The sequence below is a fragment of the Protomyctophum bolini genome, assembly GCF_963924005.1.
Source record: "Protomyctophum bolini genome assembly, chromosome: 15".
In the NCBI taxonomy this organism is placed as follows: Eukaryota; Metazoa; Chordata; class Actinopteri; order Myctophiformes; family Myctophidae; genus Protomyctophum; species Protomyctophum bolini.
Window position 1 is genome coordinate 8,876,488 of NC_137876.1, and position 10,554 is coordinate 8,887,041.

General features: G+C 42.0%; 1 protein-coding gene across 1 annotated transcript; it reads right to left on the minus strand.

The window, feature by feature from the left end:
- Positions 1–2,074: 2,074 nt before the first annotated feature.
- exd1 (exonuclease 3'-5' domain containing 1) lies at positions 2,075–10,554 on the minus strand (the record flags this gene model as incomplete). The annotated part of the gene is made up of 10 exons (XM_080784199.1): positions 2,075–2,866; positions 4,826–4,993; positions 6,873–7,016; positions 7,306–7,386; positions 7,609–7,713; positions 8,240–8,320; positions 8,550–8,626; positions 8,765–8,857; positions 9,318–9,386; positions 10,422–10,554. 10 exons carry the CDS (start codon positions 10,552–10,554, stop codon positions 2,075–2,077), a joined length of 1,743 nt encoding a protein of 580 aa, XP_080640325.1.

The following is a 10,554-nucleotide window of genomic DNA, read 5'->3' on the forward strand; positions in this document are numbered from 1 at the left end:
TGTTAGATTGATAAGATCTGTTTAATATCCTCATGTGGAACATGGCAGGTGTCAGCCACTTGATCATTGTCAGCTGAACTACAGGGGCGACCGAGGCTTCAGATGGACAGTATCAATGCTCTGCCTGTGCCAAGTCTAATGGTTTCATCTGTAATCAAAAGAACCATCGGGGAACAATGTTTTTGCTCAATTAATAGCAGATCCATCAATGCTTGTCTTTTCTTTTCACCCTCAATTAACTGCAACAGGGAAGCCAGGCTACACAACCAATCAATCATGCTGAGCCTAACGGAGTAAACTGTTTTGGTTCCACGTCAATTTGCATTATGTACTTGTGATTATTCACTGGTGTTTTGAGTTGAGAAGAAAAGCCTTTAATTGTTTTTCATACAAATTAAAATAAAACTTCTTCAATGCCAAAGTGTGGAGCGACAGAAAGCGGAGGAAGGAAAGAGAGGGAAAGACTTGCAACACATGTCTTCGGCTGGAATGGAACCAGAGATATTGCAACCATATGGTTGGCGCTCTATGACTTCAAATGCAGTGCGCCTCCCCAGTTACAGTTCAAGTTAAAATTTAAAGGATTGCTTAGATACCTTTCCTATGAATTAACTTCCTTTCTCATCATTTGTATTAAACAATGACCACATGCACTGAGTCATCACCAAAAACACAAGACAAAGAATTTACTGGAAGAACACAGACCTTTTATTATAGAAAAAACTAAACGGAAAAACGGGATAGTTTAGAACAGTTCGCCCCACCGACTTCAAATTCGACACACGCGTTCCACACCACAGCAGGAGGTGCAGTGCCCGGTGTCGAGTCGGTCGGACCCACGGTTGTCCAGAACCGCCTCAAAAAGGCCTCACCCCTGGGCTCTGGACAGGGCCCCTGCCCAGGGTCCATATATGGTGCTGGCCTGTTCTGACATCATTCTGACGTCTGCATAGACTCCATATTTGGGCATGCCTGACAAAGAACTCCATATATGGCCATAAAAGGGACAGACATATCTGGGTGGGGCATTTCCAACTTGCATCGTGTAGAGGCCCCATAGGCACCGCTCTAATGATAAACACATAAAAACCAGAAAAAGTGCTCATCGGAGTACATGTCTCTGCCAGGTAGGTTAATGTCAGAGTAATATAGTAAGAGAGTGGCGACACGCTTTGATCTCGCCGCAAAGCGGGTGCCTATGTGCTAAAGTTCCAAACATTGCTCCTATGGCTGGAACTATCCCATTGAGATAGATAGAGCACTTCCGCATTCCATTGTTACAATGGGAGTCGACGCTAGTGTCGCTACTCTCTTACTAGTTTACTCTGGTTAATGTGGGCCAGCAATGTTCGGAATTGGCCAATCAGGATGGAATATTAAGAATTGGACAGATCCGTCTTGATCACATGACTATAGAGATAATGGCCCTCATTTAATGAGATTGACGCCCAAAAATGGGCGTACGCCAAAATCAACACAAATTTCCGCACTATCATTCCAGTGTGACTTTGAACTTTGATGTACGCCACGCCAAATCGTTATGTTTGGACAAAATCTGTAAGATAATGGCAAAACAATTGTATGGCAAAACAACCGTTTTGCAAAAAACGGTGGCGCTACAATACATATTTCTTCCTCGGTCACATGACTATAGAGATACTATGTACCATTTTGCGTCATGTTTGGACAAAATCTGTAGGAGTACATTTAGCAAAAATCCGCCTCCTGGTGCCACTATAACAGGCCGATGTGAAATATTCTGGGCAGAGGTTCTGCTCTGGCAACCAGGGAGTGTGTGCACAGTTTCACGTTGATAGGCCCAACGGTCTCAGAGATGAGCTGCTCACAGACGAACGGACAGAAACATAGACGGACGGACAGGGTGCAAAACATAGTCTTGGCCACGCCTTCAGCCTGGCAGAAACAATAATTACCTGAAGTAACAAACAAACAATATTGGTGAAATAATACAGCTTTAGTCCAAAACAGAACATTTACTGTCATCTAGTGGTCGATTTGGAGTATTACACAGATCTCTTCTCAAGCCACTTGACTCAGTTTCACATCACTTCTTCTAAGTGCTTCTGAAAGAGTTGAAGGATCGACTGAGTGGACTGAGCTGGGAGACGAGGTGTTGAGGTGTCGGGTTACTGTATCCTACCTCCAGGCCAAAATCACTTCCAGGCAGGACGGTCTTGGGTATGGCTCCGTTGGCAGGGGTGGATTTCAGAGTTGGAGGAACCATCTCCATCGCCCCAGGTGTCTTCTGGGGTTGTGGCATGTGGACAGGGAAGCCTCTTCCAAAGGAAGGGAAGACGGGGACAGATGCCTGTGGGTCTTTCTTCAAGGGCCATCCTCGACCTATTGTGTCCATCATCATCTCCATGAGGCCAGGGGCTTCGTCCGGTGGTGGTCCAGAGCTGCTGGGGGGTTTCTGACGGTCTGACGCAGGGGCTGTGCAGGCTGGAATCTGGGCCACTGGGGAAGGAGCATACGGTTGGGGACAGGGAGAGTCCACTCGCATTGGGGATATGGGTTCAACCGTTGCAGGGTAAGCTGAATCTACTAACTCCATCTGGGGTAATGCATCTTGCTTGTTTGCTGGTGGCAACATCTCTGGCTGAGGTCGGGAGTTGTCTTGGTTCTGGTGGCCATTTGCTGCTGGTGATAGCTTGGGCTGAGGTCGGGGGCTGTCTTGGTTCTGGTGGCCATTTGCTGGTGGTGATATCTTGGACTGAGGTCGGGGGTTGTAGCGCTCTAAAAGGCCCTGGTCGGTAATGGGGTACATCTGGATTGCCATCTCATACCGCTCCTCGCGGATGCGTTCCATGTCCCTCAGTTCCAGGGGCAGATCCAACTCATTGCTCTGTAGGCAGATGTGAGTAAACATAAGGCGTTCCGTCTTGCCATAAAAAAAATACAATTTTGTTATACATCCATTCAGTTACTGGTGTAATTTACTCCAGTTCTAATCAGCGCTGTGCATAACCAGGGACGGCAGTGGCTCAGGTAGGTTAGTGTCCAAGTGTCCTTGAGCAAGACACTGAATGCTCCTGATGAGCAGGTTGGTGGGGCTTTCCTCTGCAGTCGGTGTGTGAATGGGTGAAAGTAATGCACATCGAACAGTGCTTTGGATAACACAAATCGCAATATAAATGCACCATTTACCATAAGCTGTCACATCATTTTAACCTCTCTAGCAATGGCCAAAGAAGAGGACGTGGTCATATAGCATAAACAAAGGCACAGTTGCTAAATCTCATTCCTTGGACAGCATATTCATTCTACGGGCCGACGGTGTGGAACAAACTCCCACTATACCTTCGACAGGCAGCCTCTGTAGACATTTTTAAACCACATTATTAAAGCACAGCTCAAGACCTACTTCTTCACTCTTGCTTTTAAAATCTTTGTTATTCATGTCCTCACTGTATTGACTTATTCACTGATGTCGTCTTATGCCTTTGCTTTTTTGGTCATGAAAGGTGCTATACAAATACATTATTATAATAAGTATTTAAGTATTATATTTATTTAACCCATTCTGACCCGAGATCAGATTCTAAAAATGTCTTCTACCTCCTGACAGTTTTCTGAAAAAGCTACGTTTCTATTTCAGTCGTTCTTAGATTTTTCAAAAGTAGCAGACCTACAAGCTCGTAGCGCAATATTCGGTGGCGGGCTTGTAGATCTGCTCTTTTTCAATAGCTAAAGCATGTCCCACGGAGGTGATCAAAATCCATAATAGGCAGCAGTACAAATAAAAAGGTGGTAAGTATTAAGTCCTATTGCCAACTATTCCCGTCAGAGGACTCCTGAGTGGAATATACTGCATACTCAAGTGACCATGGCCTTGCACACGGCCGCAAGACCACAGAGCTAACAATGCATAGTTCAAAACCCTGATGCTAGACAGGAGGGTGTGGAGGGCAGTCTTGCATCGCATTCTTTTGAGGTTACTCCATCTTAATTCCAAGGAGACCCACTGGGACATAATGGTTAATCTTTATATTCAATATTTTGCACAGAAGAAGAACAGTGGCACAGTTAGTTGAGGCATAAAAGTGCCAGTCATTCCACAGGCAAGCCAGCACAAAACTGAAACATTTACGGGCTCCTTTTGTTCCGTCTGTGTGGGTTAATGGTAAGACCTAAACGTCATCTTCATTTTTATAACTTCATATTCACACAGTGATTTCTGCACACTAAACGAAGTGGAAACCGAGCTACACTTCCTAACCATCTGTCCATTGTACCAAGACATCAGAGACACATACTTCCCACAGATTACAACCACACACGGAGATTTTGAAAACATGACCAATGACAAAAAACTCCCATATCTGCTGGGCGAAGTACAACAATGTGCAAACACAGCAGCAAGATTTGTGTGTTGCTGTGATAGGAGAAGGATATCAAATGGAACACAACCACCCTAAAGACTAATCATTGTGTATATTCCTGCACTATACCTGCATCGAGTTATCTTGGTACACAGAAGTTGATCTATTGAAGATTCTGACCTTCAAAGTACATCATTTTTGTTTTGATTGTATTGCTGTATTGTTGTATTGTTCTTTCTGCTTTGGCAATGTAAACGTATGTTTTCTCATGCCAATAAAGCCCTTTGAATTGAATAGTTGCGGCATAAAAGTGCCAGTCATTCCACAGGCAAGCCAGCACAAAAGTGAAACATTTACGGGCTCCTTTTGTTCCGTCTGTGTGGGTTAATGGGAAGACCTAAACGTCATCTTCATTTTTATAACTTCATATTCACACAGTGATTTCCAAAAAAACAACAAGCTTGTTTGTGTGTATGACTGACCGGGTATCCGGGGTCACTGGTGAGGTAGGCGTTCACCAGATCTGTGTAGTCCTTCATGAGCGCGTCCAGCAGCATCAGTCTGAGAGGCTGCAGGTGGATCACTGACAGAGCCATTACCTTGAGCAGGGCCACAGGGCAGGGACGCTTGTACCAGATCTCCCCATCTTCCTGTCAAACCATGCATATTATAACATGCATGAGAGCAAGCCGCATGCACAACCATACACGATATGTAAATACGCCGTCTTCTATTCATCCTTAACTTAACCAAGCAGATACAAGGGAAACCTAGCTAAGACAACAGCAGCAATAAAATAAATACAGTTCATCATACAGTATCATGGCATAGTAATATAAAAGCAATGAAAAAGCTGTCACAAAGTGACAAAAGGCATCCTGTCCTGCTAGGCTGGGTGCTGGAACAAAAAAAATTACATTCTGGTGTGTGGATTTTATAGTTATTTGTGCTCAGCTCTATGTTTATATTTTGATCTACTACTGTGTAGTAGATATTATAACCATATTGCATGTGCAGTGCGTGTGAGAAGAAACTTGTCCTTGATCATGCATAAAATCACATAAGCACATAAAGTAGGATTTATTATGATGCGTTTGATTAATAGTACAGCATATATTGAAACGGGGACCCAATAAGTCGGTCTACAGAAAACAAGTTCTTACTCAAATCTCAAAGATTGTAATTCACCAAATGAAGTGTTTTCTAGTTCAGCAAGTGCTCCATCTAGTGTACCTGGTTTGGTAGCTACTAAAGGCAAAGCTAAATGAAGATACAAAGATAAGGGGAAGCTTCCCTTTGTTGGCATTGATTACACTGTACAACAGTGGTTCGTGCACCCCTTGTGGTGCGGGGGCGCCTTCTAGGAAATGGTGGTGCTATGGTTTTATTTAAAATATATTAACATATTATGCCAATATATGGCAAGTATATAGCCTATGCTGCCATATTCAGGTTCATATACAGGTCCATCTCAAGTAATTAGAATATTCTGTAAAAGTTCATTTTCTTCCGTAATATAATAAAAAGATTAATTGTGCATAAAGTATTTAAAACTTTTTTTGTTTTAATCTTGATTATGGCGTACAGCTCATGAAAATCAAAAAATCCTATCTCAATGAATTAGAATATTTTACGAGACTACGATAAATGTCGACCATCTGAAAAGTAGATTAATGTACGCAGTTAATACTTGGTCGGGGCTACTTTTTAACTAATTATTTCATCAATGGGGCGTGGCATGGAGGTGATCAGCCAGTGGCACTGTTGAGGTGTTATGGAAGCCCAGGTTTGCTTTGATAACAGCCGTAAATTATTTTGTATTGTTCAGTCTTATGTCTTACACCTTCCTCTTGACAATACAACCTAGTCCTAGATTCTCTGTGGGGTTCAGGTCAGGCCAGTTGGCAGGTCAGTTAAGCACAGTAATACCATGGTCAGTACACCAGTTACTAGTAGTTTTGGCTCTGTGGGCAGGTGACAAATCGAGCCGGAAAGGAAAATTAGCATCTCCATGAAGCTTATCAACATACTGAAGCACAATGTACTCTAAAAAGATGGCTGTGTTGAAACCAGTGTTAAAATTTCACTGTTAGTGGATCAACACCATAGCAGATAACATGGCCTAAATCATCACTGTGTTTTGTCATGTATTTAAATGCAAGAGAAGAGAGTGGGGGGGGGGGTCCTTCTAAACAACCCTTCTAGTGCTTTGGATAATATTTATAAGTACAATATTGAGGTAATCTTGCTTAGATAAGTGCTTCTCAAAGTTTGGGGGGGGGGTTTCCAGGGGATCCCAGCTAAATTTGTTAATACAGCAACACAATGATTTTAACCCCTTTATCCATATTTTATACATTGGCTATTCAGAAATAGCAGATATACAATCTCGCAGTGCATCACTTTGTGCTGAATCTTGAAAGTGAATAATGTTTTAACACAAATCTTCTCTTCTGTGGGTCCCTGACACAAAATGTCCAAATATATATCAAATTGGGGGTCCTTCAAATGAAAAGGTTTGACATGTACCTTGGTGAGCTTGGACTTCATGAGCAGGGAGGAGAGTCTTGAGGATGGCACCTCCAGGTGAAAACCTACAACCTGCTCTAGAGTACTGACTCTATCTGGGAGAATTCCCCCGGTCTCCTTGTAGAACCACAACACATCGGCCACCTAAACAGATGCATTTAATGAAAATTAAAGCTAGATTCAAAGCTAAAGAACAACAGAATGCAACTGCAGGGGACAAAAGCTAAAGAACAACAGAAAACAACTGCAAGGGACGCAGAAAATAGCCGATCTATATGCAAGTATTATTTTCGAAAAATATTCATTTACAAAAAGTGCTTTAACAATAGCGCAAGCTCACAACACACTGCAATGTGAAACTTGTGTGAGATTGATGATCAGCTATTTTTTTAAACACCCTTGTGTGGTTAAGAATTTGAAAGGTGTGAAATACCTGTGTGTCAAACACATTGGTTAGCTTTACTCCAAACGAAGTCGTCAGACAAGCAGCAACGCCTTTGCTGTCATGAATGACCTGTAGTGAAGGAACAATTCCAAACAATAAAACATTAAAACCAGGAAAGCATAATATGTGTCCTTGTCCGGGCACCTAGGCTCCTAATGCAGCCTGACAGCACATTGAGGGTTTGAGTCCTGGGGGGGGGGATACATACATTTTGGGGGTCCTTGGCACAAAAAGGTTTGAGATGGTCAAACAAAAGACAGTTTCAGATTCTGAAATGGTTTCTTAGCTCACCTTCAGAACACGTTTACTTTCCAGGATCATGGACAGGCCATTTTTGAAGGCACGGCCTCCAAGCTGGAGGATGTCGAACAGATAGACTGTGTTCTTTGTTGCAATCTTCAGAATAATTTGACAAGACAATAGTCAGAACATATCACATTTTTCAGCATCCATGACATATCAAACGCCATCAACCTGCCTCAGATTAAGATTTGAGATATCCCTTAACATGGATATAGAATAGTCCTTTCAGAATATGGTGAAAAGAAAATCAGACCCGACTGAAGTGAGTGGTGCAACAGCGCCCCCTGTTGGTACGCTAAACATAGGTACAACGTACAGGGACGGACAAAGCTGGGCATTGGAGTGGCTGCACCCTATGGTTGCACCACTCAACAAAAAATAAAGGGCAAGGACAGGAATTGAATAAGAGGTCGTTTTATCCAGTGTAAACTTTATAATCATTGCAGCTGAAAGACATTGTTTATACTCATATTTTCGCAGTGCAGAATAGACAGTAGTAAGCTGCATGAATGTTTGCTGTCAGCCCCTGTCCTACTTTCGTCTTACTTAACCCAAGAGCAAAATAGCCACCATGTGAATATGGTAGATTCCAAAGACCAAAGCGGACACTCATCCTCACCTGCAACCAGCAGAGTCTCTGCATCGCCTCCACTCCATCAGCTCCTACACCAATCACCTGCTGTTTCTTGATTTGCATCACCTGATTGGACCGGATGACAACAAACGGGTCAAAAGACACTCTACATAATATAACATGTACAGTATATGGCAGTATTCCCTCTTCGGAATATATGAAGCTAGAGCAAAATGGCCACTGTGTGAAATGAATATGTAGACATTTTTAAAAGCATTAAGTATGTGTGTGTGTGTGTGTGTGTGTGTGTGTGTGTGTGTGTGTGTGTGTGTGTGTAATAAGAGTCTTAACCTACAGCTGGTCCAAACTTCTCGTGAAACTCATCAATGACAACAAAGTTGATATAGTCTTCTTCGTCATCTTCATCACCATCTAAAAAACAGGATGAGCACGGCCAAAAAGAATGAATATGAATATATGAAATATGAATTATTCATGATGGGAAGGAATACTTTCATGTAAATATGAAAGTGCAAAGCAAATATTGAAAAGAAAAAAATAAATCATCACCCAATGTGACACTCTTCCTGTAGGGCTGGAATTCGTCCACTATGAGATGGCCTTCAAGTATCTGGTCTGGAGGTTTTCTGTGTAGATTAGAGACTAGATTCAGCAAGCGGCAAGAAACAACACTAGACCAAATGCAATACTGGAGCCATCATTGCTTACCTGTTTTTTGTTTCATCAGGCATTTCCACTGAAAATTAAGTTAAACAAGATAAGTTATCAGATAAGGGAAAAACAAGAATTACAAGTCATAACTGCCAGGTGCCGAAAACTCTTGTTCATGAACATCTGAAGTATAATCAGTTTGTGTGCCGTAGCCTGCCTCAGCTCACAGCTTCACGTTGCAGCATTCAGAGTATGGGATTCATATATTCATATATCAGCAATAAACACATCAAATGAAAAGGCAATTTATTGGATGGTTCTTGATATATGCATAAGACAGACACACACAAGACAATACACCCACTCACAGAGATTTGTGTTTGTACCCCTGGAATTTATAGAGCTTAACAGTGAGTGGCATACTGAGTCCGGTCAGCCTACTAGTACTCACCATTCAGAACCTCATGTCCAAAGAACATTTTCACCCCAGGAATCTTTCTTCCATCCTTGACATCAACAACTGTAACAATGAAATCCCATAATTTACACAGTCACACAATTACTTTTGCAATGCAACAATAAATTGAACGTCTTATGAATATGACTTAGAAAAGTAAGTAATGTTCTTCTTTCAAGTCTCCCCCAAAACGCTATAATTCAGAATGCAGCCGCTACATTTCTTACAAGGCTCTAAACTCTAAAGGAAGCTGAAGACATTCAAAATTCAATCTCCATTAGTGGTGCTACTCAATCTCAATATGCTGTAGATGCATACCAGGATTGGGACACAAAAGCAAGGTCATCAACTTTCAAGAGAAGACATAACAGAAGAAAAGCCATGTTAAAGTAAATTAACTTTAAATTCTAGTCAAGTGTTGTTTCACAATAACACAAATCATGCATGCTGTGTGGTAAAATTCTATTAACTTTAAAAAACCTCTCCGACATGGTAGGCTACCAGTCAGAGATCACTCAATTTTGTATAGTCTGCCCAAATGTTTTAACTAAAGTTCACCAAATAGAATAATAATATACTTAACCGTGGCATATTGTATAAGACATATCTTAGCCTGTTTGAGACAGCCATTTAAAAAAAAAGTTAAGAAGCTGCTGCTGTGTTTTTCATTGGGAGGAGTTTGACATTGACAACACATTGGCACATTGAAGATAAACTATAGTTTTAACTAAAACGATGATCATAAGCTAAGCCAAGACCGCATGAAAAGGGTAGGCTTAGCCCCGCAAGCAGAACCCGAATGTAGTAAAGTTTCTGACACTTTGATTACTTTACGACAATCAAATTTCATAAAAGCTTTATGTAGGGTTCCGAGAGGGGCTAGGCCTGGCTTAGCTCTGATTCATATCAGGCCTGGCTGCAAACAAGTTCTTGAGCTTAGTCCAGTTACCCTGGGTAAACATAGTAACTTTGCTTTGCTTTTGCTAAAAAGGGGGGGCTTTTGTTGTTTCCATTGCGGTCCTGTGCATTCAATTAATCGAGAATAACTACCGGTACATGCATACGGAAATAAGATCCAAAGTAAAACACTTGACTGACCATCCTCTAGGATGATGGTTTTGTTGAGGTTGATGCGCTGCACGGTGCCGATGTATGCAGCCGTCCTGAGGGTCAGTTTAATGCGCTTTCTCCTCAAGATGTCCACGAAGTTGAAGTCTTGTGAGGACATCAT